Source organism: Pongo abelii, chromosome 8 (assembly GCF_028885655.2).
Source record: "Pongo abelii isolate AG06213 chromosome 8, NHGRI_mPonAbe1-v2.0_pri, whole genome shotgun sequence".
NCBI classification, from domain to species: Eukaryota; Metazoa; Chordata; class Mammalia; order Primates; family Hominidae; genus Pongo; species Pongo abelii.
In genome coordinates this window covers 111,236,040-111,254,875 of record NC_071993.2, presented here as the reverse complement: position 1 = coordinate 111,254,875, position 18,836 = coordinate 111,236,040, and the positions used below count along the sequence as shown (strand labels likewise).

General features: G+C 41.7%; 3 protein-coding genes across 5 annotated transcripts in view; 1 reads left to right on the top strand and 2 right to left on the bottom strand.

The window, feature by feature from the left end:
• The window catches only part of GSTO2 (glutathione S-transferase omega 2), a 30,591-nt gene extending 27,821 nt beyond the window's left edge, over positions 1–2,770 (bottom strand). The window contains exon 1 of the mRNA XM_002821131.6: positions 2,315–2,770. The gene's annotated coding sequence lies outside the window, so the exon portion shown is untranslated. The remainder of the gene's footprint in view (positions 1–2,314) is intronic.
• A 172-nt stretch (positions 2,771–2,942) lies between these two features.
• Positions 2,943–18,836, top strand: part of CFAP43 (cilia and flagella associated protein 43) — a 140,204-nt gene continuing 124,310 nt past the window's right edge. The window contains exon 1 of one of the 2 annotated variants that reach the window (XM_054522822.2): positions 2,943–3,032. The gene's annotated coding sequence lies outside the window, so the exon portion shown is untranslated. The remainder of the gene's footprint in view (positions 3,033–18,836) is intronic. The other variant, XM_054522821.2, reaches the window with a different exon arrangement.
• Positions 4,125–16,894, bottom strand: GSTO1 (glutathione S-transferase omega 1). Of its 2 annotated transcripts, XM_024254341.3 has the most exons (7): positions 16,610–16,861; positions 16,301–16,409; positions 11,767–11,989; positions 9,471–9,554; positions 8,470–8,568; positions 5,394–5,500; positions 4,125–4,328 (listed from the first exon to the last, which is right to left on the bottom strand). In XM_024254341.3, exons 1-7 carry the CDS (start codon positions 16,641–16,643, stop codon positions 4,175–4,177), a joined length of 810 nt encoding a protein of 269 aa, XP_024110109.1. In that variant the 5' UTR covers positions 16,644–16,861; the 3' UTR covers positions 4,125–4,174. The 2 variants fall into 2 exon arrangements, with proteins under 2 accessions (XP_024110109.1, XP_002821176.1); XM_002821130.6 differs by lacking the exon at positions 9,471–9,554 and having other exon boundaries at positions 16,610–16,894.

Genomic DNA, 18,836 nt, shown 5'->3' with positions numbered 1-18,836 from the left:
AGCCCAATGGGCTGCCTTTTGAGACCCAGCTTTGGCACTTAGGCAAGCTATCTAACCTTTTTGGATTTCACTTTCCTCACCTGCAAAATGAGAACGCCAATAATACCTACTTTATGAGTTGTAAGTATTGAATCAAATAGTCCAGGGCATCATCAGTATAGTAAGAGCTCAGTATACATCAAAGTTAATGACAAACGCTAGTGAGTAAGAACACATTTTAAATAGCAGAGTGCATTCCAATTTTGTTTCCATAAAGATGAAGCACACTGTGATTCGCCTTTGCCAAGCATATTAGAATTAAAGTTCAACTCACAATACTTATTTTACCACTTACCAGTTTAATGCCAATTGAATGGGTTGGATGCTGCAGACTCCATTTCAGTAATGTGGTTTTTAATCTTACCTCTGAACACTATACTTTCCCTAGAAAGATTTTAACCTTAAGCTTATCCCTACTTTCTTTTGAATACCCAACAGGTACTTCTTTGAAATCCTCTTTGCAAACTTTTCTTCTATGTTATTTCATGTTTATACCTTTATTATACTGACCCACTCAATCATGAAACAAATTGTAACTAGACCATATTAAACCTACTCCAAATCCATCTTCAGCCACCTGAAATATAATCGGATCTGCTTTGAAAATGTTTGGATCTTTGGTCATGGGTGATTAATGACTTAAGCCTTCTAGGAAAATAATGCCACCAAAGAAATAGCTTACACTCTATTTACATGCATTTGTTTTGAGAAGAGGAACTGTGGTTTGCATTCGGCAACTTTTCAAAATTTTTTGTCATGCCATCTCTTCATAGTAGCAGAAACTGGAGTACATTCCTCTTAATATGTTAGAAGCCTAATTTATATGAAAGGTTATATTACTGGGTGTTCCCTTATTGTCCAATGAGTTCAAAAAGTGAGATAAGTTAGGTAAAAGGTTCTATTCTCAAATGTGTCTATATTCAGGAAAAATTTCATATTCCCAATTGGGAAATCAGGGTCAAATGAGGCTATCTTTTTAAGTACTTGATTCTGCTTCTCTATCCCTATTTCTCTCTACAACTTGAATCAAAGAAAAAAAAAACTTTTAAAATAAATATTTGGTATAATAACATTTGAATAAGTAAAGGCAAATTGTCAAGATCCTGAAATCAGGAAAAGTCAAATAATTTGTAAAATCAAAACCATTGAGTTTGGAAAAGGAACATTAACTCATTAACTCCTGTTAAATCCCAGGAATAATGGTGTGGTCAAAAAGGTAGAGACAGGCCGGGTGCGGTGGCTCACGCTGTAATGCCAGCACTTTGGGAGGCCGAGGCGGGCAGATCACGAGGTCAGGAGATCGAGACCATCCTGGCTAACACGGTGAAACCCCGTCTCTACTAAAAATACAAAAAATTAGCCGGGCGCGGTGGCGGGCGCCTGTAGTCCCAGCTACTTGGGAGGCTGAGGCAGGAGAATGGCGTGAACCCAGGAGGCGGAGCTTGCAGTGAGCCGAGATCGCGCCACTGCAGTCCGGCCTGGGCGAAAGAGCGAGACTCCGTCTCCAAAAAAAAAAAAAAAAAAGTAGATACTATCCTCTCTGAGAGCTGTTGGATAAAAAGAGACTGGAAAAATAGCACATATAAATTCATCTCAAGAACGGTCTTACTGTAAGAGTTCAGGCTAGATTCGAATCTCTTCAATATTTATTAGCTGGGTGACCTTGGGCAAATGACAACAACTTTCTGGTGTTCTTATATGTAATTCGTAGCTAATAGTACCAGTAAATTATGTGGTTTGCGAAGGTTTCATTCAAAACTGGATGAGAAACATTGAGTGCTTAGCATGTGTCTGATACCTAGTAAGTGTTCAACATTAGCTATTATTACTTTTATGATTATTTCAATGTAGCAGGGAGGACTTTTCATAGTTTTCACAAAGACAGCAAGCACATTCCCAGAAACCAAATTCCCCTGCTTGCCAGTGCCTTAAACACGTAAACACATGGGATTCGTGGTGTCCCATGCAAGGCTGAGAACTGGTTATCTGGGGTGGTCTCTGCCTGTTTCCAGCCAAATCAGAAAAAATAAGAACACCTTAATTAAAGGTATGCGGTTTAAAGACCTGTTCTTTATTCTTAGGCTGCACTTTTTTGGATGTGAAATTCTTTGATGCAACAGTGGCCAAGGTTAAATAGGATTTCTCGTAACGTGTTAGGCAAAAGTTAAAGTTGGCAAGCCTACTGTGGGCCCCGAAATTCGTGAAAACCCCAGGAAACAGAATTGACCTCAAACCCCTCTTCCCTTCAAATACAACGCAGGCCGAACGGACCCACCCGGTGGCGGTGAGAGACGTCCCGCGAGGGACCTCCGGGAACTCAGGAAACGGGACCACGATTGGCGGCGGCGGCAGCAGCAAGGAGGCGGGGCCTAGATGGGGCCTGCCCCTCGCACGTGATCCTACCCACCAACTAGCCCCGGCGCCGGGAGCGTCAGCCAATCCTCGAAGCTTTGGAAGTGCCTGCCCAGCAATGCGGCTGAGCCAATGGGCGGCCGCCTTACAGGCTCCTGGAGCTCGGGATTCGCGGGTCCTGCCGGCGCTGGTGGCTGACGAAAGAGGAACCGGTAGTGGTTGGCTGTGGGACCCCGGCACCCGGCTCCGCACCGGAGGGGAAATCCGCTGGAAAGTACTAGGGCCGAGCGGCTCCGGTAGGCGCGCGGCGGCAGAGCTGGTCCGCCGCCGGCAGCCGGGGCTTTGGTGGCCGCTGAAGGTTTGCGGCAGGAGGCCTTTGTGAAGTCAATCGGCTCCAGGTCGCCCTCTGGGTGCGGTCCCCACACCGCCTGCGTCACCTGGGTGTATTGAAATATTTCAAATACAGACTTCGCGGCCCACCCTAGCCTGCTGAATCGGAAATGCAGCGGTGAGCCATAGGTGATTATTATGCACCCTTAAATTTAAGAATTAGTCATTCGGAGGTTTCTCTCAATGGTGAACTTGAAAATAAGTTCAGGAAACCAGACAACTGGAGCGGACCGACAGCCCTGATTCCAATGGTAAGAGCAGTGCGCTGGGTGTGATCTTTCTGCCAGCACCTTAAGGCCTCACTTAACCTCAGGACCTTAGTTGTATCATCTGTAGAATGAAATGATGCTCTCCAGCCTACCTTCTCGTGGTGGTGATGTGATGATAAAAATTGAATAGTGAGAAATCCAATGGGCTATGGAAATGTGTGGAAAATGGCATTACTATTTCTCAGTGGGGCTCTTACCTATTACTCATCAACCTTATAGGCGGAATTGACTGATGCAGCCTACACAGTATTTAATTACATAAATGGGACACCACCTATGTGCCCAACATGGGATTTGATAGGAAGGATTTGAAGGGGTTAGAGACAGGGAGACCAAATAGGAGTCTGCCCAGCCACCCAGCTTTGGGGTAATGCGCGTATGGTCTTAAGTGCCAACAATAGAGAGAATGTGAAATTAAGTTGATGATGGAAATGAAAGAAGGAGGAATTGAAAGCTTCTCAACTAAGAAACCAGAAGACAAGCAACAAGAGAGCATCTCATGAAATCACACAACAGGGTAACTGAGTGGATATTTCCTGTGAGCAGTTATAAAGTTAGATTGTGGACGGGTGCGGTGGCTCATGCCACTTTGGGAGGCCGAGGCGCGGATCACCTGAGGTCAGGAGTTCGAGACCAGCCTGACCAACATGGAGAAACCCCTTCTCTACTAAAAATACAAAAAAATTAGCCAGGCGTGGTGGTGCATGCCTGTAATCCCAGCTACTCAGGAGGCTGAGGCAGGAGAATCGCTTGAACTCAGGAGGCAGAGGTTGCGGTGAGCTGAGATCAGGCCATTGCACTCCAGCCTGGTCAACAAGAGTGAAACTCTGTCTCAAAAAAAAAAAAGATTCAAGTCCAGATTTTGCTAAAGATGATAATTTGGGGGTTTTCAGCATGGACTATGATAGAACCCTCAGAGTCGTTTCAGCATCCTGAGACAGGAAATGCATTTTCATTTCTGTAGGGGGGCCTTAAGGAGACCCCACCATTAGGCTGTTGATGTCAAATCAGTCAGAGAAGATGATCCCATGCAACCTGAACCCTTGGTAAAATAAAAGCATGCTATTATTCATATTAGTGAAGGAAAACATCAGACATAGCTTTATTGCTGACTCCTGCCTCCTTCAGAGCCCATAGTCACAGGCCTCAGGGCTGTTCTGTAAGTAGAGCTCTAGGAAACCTTGCCAGTCCTTCTCACTAGTAAGCAGGGCTGAGACTGTGGGATCTTCCTTCATGGCTGCCATCCACAGTTTCAGTTTTGGAGTGTGGCCTACACACCTGTGGGAAGAGGAAAAAATGAAAGGTGTGAGCTAGGTCAACTAGGATGACATCACAGAGTCTCCCATATATCATTATTACTCTACAGTTTCATTTTTTTCCCTTAAATATTTCATTAAAAATATTTAAAAATGCATGTAATAGAATACTCAATTTGAAAGACATTATAGAGGTCCCTTTTTTACACAAAAGGAATGAGACTAGAGTGAAGCGATTTGTTCAGTTAATGTGAAAACTTGCCCAAAGAGAGAAACTGACAATGTATTAAAATAAGAACAGGGAATACAATCAGGAATGTTCTATGTTAATTATTCTACACCCAGATTATGACCAAAAGTAACCCTGAATAGCTCTAACGTCCAAGAAGCCACAGTAAGGCAAGGTGGCTGCCAAACTCAAAACAGAATTTGGAAAATAATGTGGAAATCTTATGGTAAATAGGAGGTAACACTGGTCATACAATCCTGCAACAACATCCTTATAAAAATTTACAACCTTATGGAATTTTTTTTTTTTTTTTTTTTTATAAAGTGTCTTGCTCTTGCCCAGGCTGGAGTTCAGTGACATGATCTCAGCTCACTGCAACTGCCTCCCGGGTTCAAGTGATTCTTCTGCCTCAGCCTCCCGAGTAGCTGAGATTACAGGTGTGTACCACCATGCCCAGCTAATTTTTGTATTTTTAGCAGAGATGGAGTTTCACCACATTGGCCAGGCTGGTCTCTAACTCCTGACCTCAGATGATCCACTCGTCTAGGTCTGCCAAAGTGCTGGGCTTACAGGCGTAAGCTACCATACCCTTCCCCTTATGGATTTTTAATCAGGAAGGAAGGAGTAAATTTTAAAGCACTTCACTACATGTCTCAGAAATCCCCTGCCCCATCCCAGTGATGGAGAGTAGTTAGTGTAGGTATATGACATGCCCGGGATAGTCCAAGATTCCCCTGTCTGCTTGTTCTCATTCAGACCAGTTGTATTAAATATTTCAACTTCTGTTAAAAAGAAAGGTCAATATATACTATTCCAACTGTCATCCTAAATTATGCACAAAATATTCAAATATCTTACTCATTTAACTTCATTGCTTCCAGCCGTTCAAACCAGGGCCAGATGAGGTAATCAATCATTGAGATAGAACTGCCACCAAAGAAGGTCGTCTTCTTATTAGTCAGAACCTGAACATTAAACAGCATAAAAGTATTTCTTACTTGTGCATGTAGTAAGACTCACTAGAAATGCTGAAGGGAAATAAGGAGAGCAGGTGAGAGAAGCAGTTTTTACTCCAATGTATCCAAGTTGGGTTTTTGTCTGATCAAAAAGCTTAATTAAGCTTTAGAATCTGTTGGTCTGGGATGAAGCAAAACAATCAACAACATAAACTGGAAAACTGAAAAATAAAACAAGTCACAGAGTACAACATATTTGTAATACAAAGGACTGGTATTCAGAATATAGAAAGGATTCCTGGGAATCAGTAAGAAAAATAGCAAACGACCCATGGGAAAAATGAGCAAGACTTGATCTTCACAAAAGATGATGTCCAAATGGCCAATTATCATTTGGAAAGGTGTTCAACTGTATTAGTCATTAGGGAAATGCAAATTAAAACCAAAATGCAATAACACTATACATCCATGAGAATGCCTACAATGAACAAAATGAAGTTGGCAAGGGTATTGAACCACTGTCACAGAGGTGTAAATTGGTACAACCATGTTTTAAGAGTATGCATACTCTTATCACCCAGCAATTGTACTTGGAAATGTAACACATGTTCACCAAAAGATATGTATGTGAATGTTCACTGCAGCACTATTTGTAATAGCCCAAATGTGAAAACGTTTACTATCAAGAGTAGAATGTGCAAACTGTAATATACTATACTTTGGAACACTGTATAAAGAACAGGAAAGAACTACACACAGCAGAGATGAACCCACAAACCTAATATTGAATGAAAGCAGGCAGACCCAAAAGATGAGCATTATATGAGTCCATTTGTATAAAGTACAAAAAAGCCCAAACTAGTATTTTGTTAGTTGATATGGGTGCTGGTTCCACGGCTGTGTTGACTTTGTGAAAATGTGTTGTATTCTTATGCTTTGGGTACTTCTCTGCATTAAAAATTAAAAATATTAACTTTTCAATATAAAATGCACAGTTTGCAACTTTTGATTGTTCAATTTAAATTCTTTTCAACTTTACAACGGTGCAAAAGCAAGCATTCAGTAAAAACTGTACTTTGAACTTTGAATTTTGCTCTTTTCCTGGGCTATCTATTTGCAGTATGATACTCTTGATGCTGGGCAGCCATACCATCAAGAGAGTAAACAACCAATGCTCTAAAGTGTGCTGTGTTGCCAGCATCTTTTGGATGCAGGTATTCAATAAATTACATGAGATTTTCAACACTTTATAAATAGGTTTTACGTTTGATGATTTTGCCCAATTGCAGGCTAATGGAAGTTTTCTGAGCACATTTAAAGCAGGCTAGGCTAAGCTATGATGCTCTGTAGGTTGGGTTTATTAAATGCACGATATTTTCAACTTACGATGGGTTTATTGGATGTAACCCCATTGTAAGTGCAAAAGCATTTGTACTTAAAATATACTGGAAATAGATTAGATTAACTGCTAAACAGATGACAATCATTTGAAAACAAAACACGGGTTGTATGTTTCTGAAATTTTAAGAAGGCGAATTGGTTACAGGGTTTGCCAAAGCGGGTGATTGAGAATATTATCTGGCTATTTAAACCACCAAACTAATTTGCCCTTTATAAATAACCTCCATAGTTTTTTTCAATGCATAATATGCATTTTAGATTGACCTATTGTGTTCTGTCTACTACTAAACTAATTATCTGAAGAATATGGACTGCATCTTACTTTCCACCTCCCACACTGTTCAGCAGAAAAATATAAAGTACCAACATTGATTCAAGAAGAAATGTAAAACCAAAAAACCAATTACCATTAAAGAAATCAAACTAGTAATGAAAAATCTACCCCTGTTAAAGACACCAGGCTCAAATGTTTTAAAGAAACCACTAGTCCCTACCAAATGGTTTCAGAGATTAGAAAAACAGGTTAGTTACCCAACTCATTTTATGAGGTCAGAATATCCTTGATACCAAAAGCCAATAATAATACCATAAGAATAGAAAATGTATAAGCCAATCTCATTTATGAACACACATACAAAAATCATTTATTAGCTAATTCTACAGTACGTATAAAAATCCATAGAGAACAAGTAGGTTTTATCTTAAGAAACGCTAGGATGGTTAAACATTAAAAAAAAAAAAAAAAATCTGTCAATAGCACCATATTCACCAGATTAAGAGGAAAAAATTCTATGAACATTTCAATAGATGTAACAGATGCAGAAAAAGCATTCAATAAAATTCAACATTTATGACTTTTTTAAAAATTAGCAAACTAGTAATAGAAGAGAACTTTATAATAAAAAAAGGTTTCTGAAAAACCTACAGCAAACGTCATACTTACTGATAAAATGTTAAAATGCATTCCCATGAAAGATAGGAACTATGTCTTCTGTCAGTAAAAACTTCAGGCTTAGCATGAATGAAATATTTCAAGGCCAAGAGACAGGCTCCAAGGCCCAAATGTCAGCTTTCCCCAAAAGAAGGTAAAATACATCTGGGCTTCCCGCAAGTGTCTGTTCATTGCAAACTTTCTGGTGGGAAATATTTAGTATGTAATACTAAGTGGACACAGGAAAAAAAAGCAGGACACAGAATGATATCTATGCTCTGATTAGAGCTACATTAATTTTTTTTAAATATATGGACAAGGACTGCAAACAAGCATAGAAAACTGGATACATAAAAACTTGTGGAAATGTGGGTACAATTTCCTTTTTCCTTGTTATTTTAATGTTAGCAGAATATTTTAAAAGCAAGCCCATGACAAAGTATTTTTAGGTGTTTTGATTTATATCTTAAGCAGAAGAGCTTTCTGCTTTATAACGGCAGTCTGCTGTAAACAAAAATGTTTAGGGGAATTTTCCTAATTACCTTAAAGTCATTTGGAAAGTGGGAATATGAAGAAAAGAATAGGAGGTAAAGGAGGGTAGATATAGTTATCATTTACTCTGATGATAGCTAGGAGAAATAATTACCTCCTCTAGCTTGGTAAATTCTTTACGAAATTCTTCTTTTAGGCCAGCATAGTCTTCTTTATTTTGGCTTCTAATAAAGCTTCCTACCAAGGATGGCACCTAGACAGAGAATAATTTATTAGTTTATCAGTTTACAGCTAACTATATCGGCCCTCTCACGTAAAAACATGATAGAACCCTTACAGTCCTGGTATCAGGTGTTCTAGAAACATCAAGGGTGCACAAAGTTCCTGTGCTCACAGAGGTAATGGACTGGTCTTAGGAACAGTTTTGTGGCCTAAAATGCTGGGTTCGTCAGGATTTTATAAATTATAAATAACAGAACCTACTTTGGCACTTTCAAGAAACAACTTTCTTTCTTTTTTGAAATGGAGTCATGCTCTATCACCCAGGCTGGAATGCAGTGGCGCGATCTCAGCTCACTGCAACCTCCACCGCCCGGGCTCAAGCAATTCCCCTGTCTCTGCCTCCTTAGTAGCTGAGATTATGGACGTGCGCAACCATGCCCGGCTAATTTTTGTATTTTTAGTAGAGATGGGGATTCACCATATTGGCCAGGCTGGTCTCAAACTCCTGACCTCAGATGATCCATCTGCCTCAGCCTCCCAAAGTGCTGGGATTACAGGCTTGAGCCACCACACCCAGCCAACACAACTTTCTTTCAAGGAGACTGAGTGGCTCATAGAGTTATTGGGAGGCTGAACAAACAGGCTTGGAATTAAGACAGAAAATCCCAAATTCATGCTGAGAAATGGCCTAATGGGAAGCGCCCACTGCTGCCAGTGCAAGCTGAGCACCAGATGCTTCAATTTGTGCAGCTGCCAGAAAGTAGAGTCTGAGATAACTGCTAACGCCACCGGCAGTGATGCCATTTCTACTCTGGAATTTTATCTTGTAACCCACACTGCTGAAACCCAGAGGCTCTGCCGCCGCTCTCACCAGCAGAACCAGTGGAGAGCTGAATATCTTAAGCAGATATCCCACCAAGCCTGTTTCCTTACCTTGCTCATTTCTGATTTGAACTCTGTTGTGTGTGTCTGACAGGAAGAGCCTAGGTCACAAAACTTGGCCCCAACTGCAAAGAGCTAGGGAAGAGAATTTTTCTGATTTCTTTGTTGGGGAGGATGCCAGGAGACTGTTCAAAAGGGACTGACTACCTAAAGACTTGACGGGTGTAGCATCAGATGCTTTAATGCTCGTGATGGTGTTTATGTGTTTTAATACTTTGGTCTTTGGTATCATTTTATTCAAGAGGCAGAAGTCCACTCATCCTAGTTTAAGTAAACAGGCACTTGTAAAAATACAGAATCCCATGAAATCCCATCCACATCAGTTCAGCCTGCCTTCACTGGGACTGAAGGCTTTCAGGCAGCCCTTTCATCCACATTTCCATCTGGGTCTGCCTGGTCTTTCATCTGTTTTTCCTTACATTTTTGCTCCATATTACTTTCCATATTTCAGTCCCTTTGCAATGCTTTTAATTCTTGTTCTTCTAAAAATGTATTTCTTAAGTGGCTTTGGTTTTCCTAGCCTCTAATGTTGTATTTGAGCCCCAACGCTTAGTTGTCTTTACTGTCCTAACCTTTACTGTCTTAGTTCTGTGTCTCATTTCCAAGTTCCCAGGAGAGAAGATAACTGGCCCAGGTGTGGGGGTGGGGTACATTTCTGTTCTGATGGGCTGTGGCCAGGAGAGCAGGGTCATATGTACATAAAGCCACCTCTCCTTTAAAAGCAAGCAGGGAAGTAAAGGTGGGCATCTTCGGCATTACTTTTAAATCTCATTTTCTTTCTAGATAGTACAATGAATCCCTTGTGACTACTTTTTAAAGTAGTAGCTTTATGCATGAAAGTAAAGCTTCATGTCTAAAAGCTTTACTTTTAAAGCTCGATGTCTAAAAGCTTTACTTTTAAAGCTCGTTTTCTCTGACGTGTCCTACAAGTCCTTTCACGATCCAGTGCCTGTTTACCTCTCCAAAGTTACCCCTTTTATCTCTTCTCCTGACACTTTATATTCCAGCCATACTAAAAAAAAGTTTTCCAGAACTGGCACCAGACCAAAGAGATTTTTCTTAAAGAACCACTTAAGCTTATTTTTTTTGGTTGATATTGATGACTTCGTGTCTTGAAGCTGCATGCCTTTAACTTGTTACTACTTTGTAAAACTCTCCAGCATCGTTCTTGAAAATGTCATGTTCCCATTACGTTATCTTTCACAGCAGCCGCCTCTACTATTCTTTCACCCTCATCTTACTAAGCAGGTGACTCACTCTTCCTTTCCCATTGGCTTCCCTTTATAATGTCTCCTAAAACAGAATGTTTTCCATAACTCTCTCTTAGGGCATTTCTTTAACCATCTTTTTCTGTAAAGATAATCCTTTATACACTGACCATACTACCAAGGTGACAATGTTATAGGCATATAACCAGACATGCTATTCTTGGTGTCTAAACACACATCTGTTAGTCATTTCTTTGTTAATACTAATTGTTTGAACTGATCCACAATGTTGATGCTAAGTAAGGTACAAACAGTTCTTCTGCAGGATTGCCATTTATTCAGTCATCTGAGTTATTGCCAACACAAAGTAGATGCTCACTGCTTGATGCTGTGGCTATAAGGACAAGAAGTAGTTACCATGTGTCAGACTCTGTTCTAGGTGTTTTATATTAACTGGTTTTTATCTTATGAGGTGGGAACAGTTACTATATCCATTTTACCAATGATGAACGGAGAGGCAAAGTAATAAGTAACTTGCTCAGAGTCACAGGAAAGTAGCAGAGCCAGTCACAAAACTAGGCAGTGAACTAACAGTGATCAAAACACAGCCCTCACCCTCAAGGAGCTCACAGCCCCAGTGCAGTACACAGGCAAGAAGGCAGGCAAAAGTTCACATGGATGGGAATTCAGAAGCTAGAGCACTAACCAGCCTGCCAAGCTCCTGAAAAGGCAGCAGTGTCTGAGCAGACATGTGAAAAATGACGTGGAGATAACCAAGCACGGTGAGAAGTGGGAAGAATCTGACAGCAAGAATTGAGAGAGAAAGGGGCGAATTTGGGAATTCTGAGAAAAGTTTAGTATGGCTGGCATATATAAAGTGTCAGGAGATGAGTGAAAAGGGATAATTTGGAGGTAAACAGGAACTGGATCGTGAAAGGACTTTCAGGACACTCAGAGCTGACAAGCATATTCCTGTTTTGTTTTTCTCTCCCAAATCACTGAACCATAAATGGCAGCACTGATTTCACTTTAAAAAAATAGGTTTTTCAAATAGGAGCTGAAATTTCTTATGTACAAACCTTAGAAAACAATTCTAAGATCATCTTCTGGCAAGCTTTCTCATAGGGGTCATCTGGCAACAGCTTCTTCCCTGGGTATGCTTCATCCAGGTACTCACAGGTGATGGCAGACTCGTAGATCAGCTGACCCTGACTGTTTTCCAGAACTGGCACCAGACCAAAGGGATTTTTCTTAAAGAACCACTCAGGCTTATTTTTCAGGTTGATATTGATGACTTCATGCCTGAAAGACACATAGGAGACTATGAAGAGAGGGAAACAACTTTTGTGCTTTTGGATAAATTCTCACTGGCTTTGCCATCCACTTAGCTGATCAGACCCCAAATTTAGGAGTCTGCCTAGATTCCTTCCATTCTAGTTTTTGATTTTATGAATTTGACTACTTTTGATACACCTTTTAAGTACAATCATGCAGTATTTGTCTTTCTGTGTCTGGCTTATTTTACTTAGCATAATGTCCGCAAGGTCCGTCCATGTTGTCACATATTGCAGAATTTCCTTCCTTTTTAGGCGGAATAGCATTACCACATTTTCTTTATCCATTCATCTGCTGATGGACATTGACATTATGCCGTTGTGAACAGTGCTGCAGTCTACATGAGAGGGCTAATATCTCTTTGAGAACTTGATTTCATTTAATTTGGATATATACCCAGTAGTGAGATTGCTGAATCATATGGTAGTTCTATTTTTAATTTTTTGAAGAACATCTATACTGTTTTCCATAGCAGCTGTACCATTTTACATTCCCGCCAACAGTGTGCAAGGGTTCTGATTTCTACACATCCTTGCTAACACTTGTCTTTTTTAATTATAGTCATCTTGACAAGTGTGAGGTTATTATGTGATTTTGATTTGCATTTTCCTGATGATTAGTGATAAGCACTTTTTCATATATGTGTTGCCCATTTTTATGTCCTCTTTGAAGAAATGTCTATTTTTTTAATTTTTAATTTTTTTTGACACTCTGTCTCCCAGGCTGGAGTACAGTGGCTTAATCGCAGCTCACTGCAGCCTCGACCTCCTGGGCTAAAGCGATCCTCCTACCTCCCCAGTAGTTGGGACCACAGGCGTGCACCACCACACCCGGCTAATGTTTTTGTAGAGACAGGATTCTGCCGTGTTGCCAAGGCTGGTCTTGAACTCCTGGGCTCAAGTGATCTGCCTGCCTCAGGGTTATAGGCGTGAGCTACCATGCTCAGCCTGAGAAATGTCTGTTTAAGATCTTAGCCCATGTTACAATCAGGTTTTTTTGTTGTTGAGTTGTAGAGATTCCTTATGTATTTTGGAGATTAACCCCTTACCAGGTATGTGGTTTGCAAGTACTTTCTCCTATTCCATAGGTTGCCTTTTTGTTCTGTTAATCATTTCCTTTGCTGTGTGGAAGCTTGTTTGATGTAGTCCCATGTGTTTATTTTTGGTCTTGTTGCCTGGTCTTTGGTGTCATGTCCAGGAAATCATTGCCAAGGCTGGTTTCATGAAGCTTTTCCCCTATGTTTTCTTTTACACGTTGGTGTTTTTTATATTCCTTGAATTTGCCAGATGTGTTTCCACCTTAGAGTCTTTGCACCTGATGGTCCTCTGCCTCCTCTGCCTGCCTTTTCCCAGGTCTTCCCAGGTCAAACACACATCCCCAGGCCCTCCCTGACCATAGCTGTGAAGTTGCTGAGCAGCTTCTATTACATGATTATCATGTTTACTTTCTTCATTGAACTGATAATATGTATCTGAAATTACTTTGCTCACTTATTTACAAGTTTGTTATCTTCCTAGAATGTAAGCTCCACGAAAGGTGGGATCTTGTGTATCTGTTCACAGTAATAAACAAACATGTAAATGAGCAAAATGCTATATAGATATAAATGCTCTGAAGAAAATAAAAAGTTTCAGATGAGGACTCAGTAAATATTTTTGTTTTGAAATATTTCATATAAATTAATGAATAAATCTGTGGAAATGCTTCAAAATTGTCAATAAGATACTCCATTTATGGCTAAGAGGTATCATAGTATCATAGTTATAAATCATATGAGGCAACTAATTGAATTGTGACCACTATCCACTATATGAGAACCAACATAAAATTCAATTTATTTTGCTAATTTGGTAAAAAGTTTCTTGGTTTTTATGAAGATGTTAAGGAATCCTTAAAATCCACCCACAAGGCCAGGCTTGGTAGCTCACATCTGTAATCCCAGAACTTTGGGAGGCTGCAGTGGGTGGACTGCTTAAACCCAGGAGTTCAAGACCAGCCTGGGCAACATGATGAAACCCTATCTCTACAAAAAATATAAAAATTAGCTAAGTGTGGTGTTACTCACCTGTAGTCTCAGCTACTCAGGATGCTGAGGTGAGAAGATTGCTTGAGCCCTGGAGGCAGAGGTTGCAGTGAGCCATGATTGCACCACTGCATTCCAGCCTGGGTGACAGGGCGAGACCCTGTCTGGAAAAAAAAAAAAAAATCCACCCACAAAATAAGCTTTCAGATTAAATCTCCATGTACTGATTTTTTTAAAAATGTTGTCTGAGCAAATCATACAAAGTAAACCAAAAAGGAAGAAAACAGGTGAACTCCAGGCTATAGTCGGATTGTATTCAGGTCTATCTTGTATGTTGCCTGAGACTGTAGAGGAACTAAGAGAAAGGAGCTAGGTCCACATGATTGTTAAGGCTGAATAAATGTTCAATAGAACAGATTACTAAAAAAAAAATAGACACCAATACCTTTTGTTTTCTATTTTCCCATCCACAGCTGTAGCTAGAACAGTATTTCATTTGAGGATTTAAATACATAATTCCCCATGGAAACAAAGGAACATCCAATTTGAACATGAGCACAGGTGTGTATGTAATTTAAAAGGTTCATGTGCTGACAGAATACTGGACAGTGAGGTACCAGCCATTGCAAAAAAAAAAAAATTATTTGGCTCCTTGCCAAAGAATTATCAACATTTTTGAACTATGAAACAAAAACTTTTGTTACTATGAAAACAAAAAGATCCTGGGCTTTTGTTATTTAAAAAAAAAAAAGTATGTCAGAACACACATGAATTTTGGTAACCTGGCATTGTGAGCCAACAAGTCTACACACCTGCCACAGCAAGTTGGAAGATGCATCTTTTAGAGAAAACCATGCTTTGTTAAGTCATATCATGTGGTTAAAATCTAGTACTTTCCCAGTAAAAGCCTCCTGGGGCTCAAGCTTAAAACTGGTCTATTAATGTAGTAGACCTTTGTTGTTTGCACTGTCTGGAAGCTGTTAACCACTCTCTTCCTCTCCTCTACCCCACACTATTAGGGGAAGATAGTTTCAATGTTCCTTTGGAAAACTGCCTCAGTAAATAAGGTAGGGTTGTTTTCAAACTAAAGGTCCAGGGTGAAGCACATAACCCAGGACTTTGTGCCTCTGAATCCAGCTGTGTCATGCTCCTGGCCTTTTCAAATAAATGAGTACCAAAAAAATGTCTTTTTTCAATTTCGGTTACATTAGATTTCTCTTCGTACAATAAAAGAGTTCTATCACAGCAAATATGACAGTGTTTTTGAGAAACATTACTAAATAGTAAGTATTCTATGTGTTCAGAATCATAATCTCATCCAAATGAGATGCATTTCTTAGTGAAGTAATGACGAATCCCCTTCAAATGTATTTTTTAAATGCATGTTACCTTTCTTTTAGGGAAAATAATTGCCTACCCCTAAAGATTCTCCCCTTAGAAGACTAAAATTAGTTCACAAACAGTAAGCACACAGACAGAAAATTCCTTAAGAATGGGGGGTTTGTTTTAAACTTCCACAGAGCCTTCCACACCTCAGGTATCTAATAAATGTCTAATCAACAGACATCCAAAGGTCATGGGAAGGGAAGTGGTTCCAATGGATACTTGGTGTCAGAGAAAAGTCAAGTGACTATTGCACATGTCCTGTGGATAGCCCGTAAGTCAAAAACTATGCTAGTTTCAAAACAGGCTCTGCAGAAGGATGAGCTAGACAGACACTTCCCTCTATTTGACTCAACCAACAGCCCAATCCACAGAAATATGTGCAGTAAACTCAGCACTACCCTAGGAGGGTCAGGGTCTAAACTCTGCTGTACTGGGGTAAATTACTATTCTAGGAGGGAACAATATATTCAGAATAACAACTAACAGTTAAGCTGGAATAAGAATGGGGAATCACAGTAGGGCGAAAGCGAAAGGACTCTGGACCAGGAATTCGCGACGTACCAAAGCTGAAAGAGCTGCTACGGTTATTACCCGGGCAAATCACTAACATCACTGGAGCCTCAGCTTTTCTAATCCATTAAATGGCTGGTTAATCTAAATGAGGTGTCCTAGACCGTTGGAATCTGTGGCCTATTTTTCCTAGGGGAATGGTCTATAACTTGCTATCTGCCAAAGGGCCGAGAATAGTTTAATGTGCAGTAAAGGACGATGGCGGGAGGGGGATATAAGGCGGCTGAGACCCCACCCCACCCCGCCGCCTGCAGCAAGCTCCCGGACGGCTCGGGGAGCGTCCCTGCCTGGGTGCCCACCTGATTCCCTTGGCCTTCAGGACCAGAAGCGTCCTCTCAGCAAACGGGCAGAACCTCATGCTGTAGACGCGGATCGAGCCCTCCGGGACCGGCCCCGGGGGCGCGCTTCCTGCCGGGGAGAAGCGAAGGCGATTACGGCCCAGAGAGGTGTTGAGACCCCCGGTATCCCACCGCCCCCGCGTCCCACTGCAGCTCCGACCCGTTCCCCGCCGGTGGGGCGCTCCCGGGCGGCTGGGCTCCCGGAGCAGCCTCGAACATGCCGCCGGGGGTGGCCGAGATCACCCCCTCTTCGCGGCGGGCAGGCCTCACCCTTCCCCAAGCTCCTGGCTGACTCCCCGGACATCGTGGCGCAGCGCAGGCCGAGCTCCTCTGGGGTTTGCAGGCGATTCAGGAAGTAGGTCACGCGTCCTTCCCGCCCTCCTTCCCTCCCCCGCTTTCTCCCTAGCTTAAAAGTGCCTGCCCCCGGCGGCCGCCAGCTGCACCCGTTGTGCCTTCCGTGCTTTATGGGATAGCCCTTAAAACATCTTAAGGGGCTGTGTCAAGGCATCTCGCTGGCCAAAGGATGCACCCACGGGGAGATGCACAAAAGTTATAAATGCTCAGTCATCCCTCCGCCCCCGAACGAAGGGGTCACCACTCCGCCCTCACGGGGCTCCACGTCTGACCCTGGCCCTGACCTCCCTCCAGTGACACTGACCTCGAAGCACCACCCGCTCCGTCCCAAGGCTTCACGACTTCAGAGCCCGTGGCGCGAGCTCTTGGCTCACTCACCGGTCCAGAGCGTTCTCTCCAAAGGCTCCTGTTCAGCTTGTGAAGGGAAAATAAAAATCTCTGGACTCCAAACTCACTATGCCAAAGGGAAGAGTCAAGCTTAGAAACTGAGTCAGGCAACACTGCCTCTCATTTTGTTCCTAAATAGATAGCTACAAAGATCAAAGGCCACACACCTCCCCAAGGAAATTCCTTGTTGGCCCCCAAGATCTTTACTCTAAAACAGATCAGTTGAATTTCATCTTGGCAATGTAAACTAACAGCTTATCTTCCCAAGTACGGGACAAAGACAGGTCTAGGAGTCATCCTTCCTCTCGCTGGAGAAAAATGCATATTTGACTGCTTCCTCTACCCTATATTTAATCTTGTAAAAATGCAGATTCACCAAGCACTAGATGAATGCATAACTGACTATTCCTCTACGACCTCCTTTCACGAATGTAACATGTGCATTCAGTGAATGCTGATCAAAGGCCCCAAAGAATGCAACTACTCGCCCCTTTTATCTACCTTCCCTTTTTACTTTCCACTTTCCCCTACTGCCTGCTCTTTCCCCTTTAAATAATGAAGTCCTCAAGCCCTCTTTGGAAAGAGCACAGATCACAGATGTTCCTGTGATTTTGTGTTCCTTTTTCTCAGATGTGTCCTCAACCTTGGCAAAATAAACCTCTAAAAGGATTGAGACTCACCTTGGTCATTTCCTTTGATTTACAAGCTCATCTATGCCTCGCTGCAGGGTTGCCCAGCCACCTGGACAGGCTTTTCCTTTTTCTGTCAGTACTAGCTTAACGTGACTACTGGGAGGGCCTCTGTCCCTACTGTCACCTGTAGGATACATCCTTTTCAGTTTAACCCATAGGAGACAGCACAAACCTGGATATTATCAACCTCAGAATAATGGTGCTGCTTTCAAAACTCTCCCACTTATTAAACATTTGTGTTTTGAAGCCCTGGTAATATAACTGAGTACTCCCATTTTTCCAAGAGATAGAGGATGAGTTATTTTTTACATTATTTATTTCTCCCATCTTTTCTCTTTCCTCCTTTCTCCCTGTTCCCCACTTCCTACTTAGCTCTTTAGAAATGCAATTATCATCTTTTACCTTCCCTTCACCTGACACTCCCTACAGGGCAAGCTTATCTAACTGGGTGTTTACTTAAAAGCTCCAGAGCAGGACTCTCACCCACCAGGAGACTGCCTCCAGAGATAACAGTCAATTTACATCCAAAAGTATGCCTGAGATGAGGCCACTTTACAAATGACTTCTGCCCATGATGGCACCACCCAGTAGATAAAGCACCAAAGTAAGTCATGCAAACCCCCACCCACTCAGTCCCTCCCCAGCATGCAGTTCATACCAACTGCCCCCTTTAAAAGCCCCTGCTTTCTGCCCCAGAAGCTAAGTGGTACCCATAAGGCAGGAAGCCTGTTTTTCTTCCCCTAAGCTAGCTTTGGAATAAAAAAATCACTTTCTTTATACCAGACTTTGCTCTTCTTATTAATAATTGGACTCTGAAAGCAGCAAGCAACTGAACTTGCATTTCAGTTACAATAAGGGCACACAGGCTTGGAATCAAGCAGGTGGGATGAATGAATTTAGTCTTGGGTCTGGGAATAAAGGTCTGGCCGGAGAGTCCTCTCAAACAGCTCTTTTAACTTAGGGGTCAGGAAAGAGGGGTTCCAGGGCCACCATACAGATGAGGAAAAAGACTATTCAATGATTTCCTTGTTTGCCTAGATTTGAAAGCTGGTAACAATTTGAAA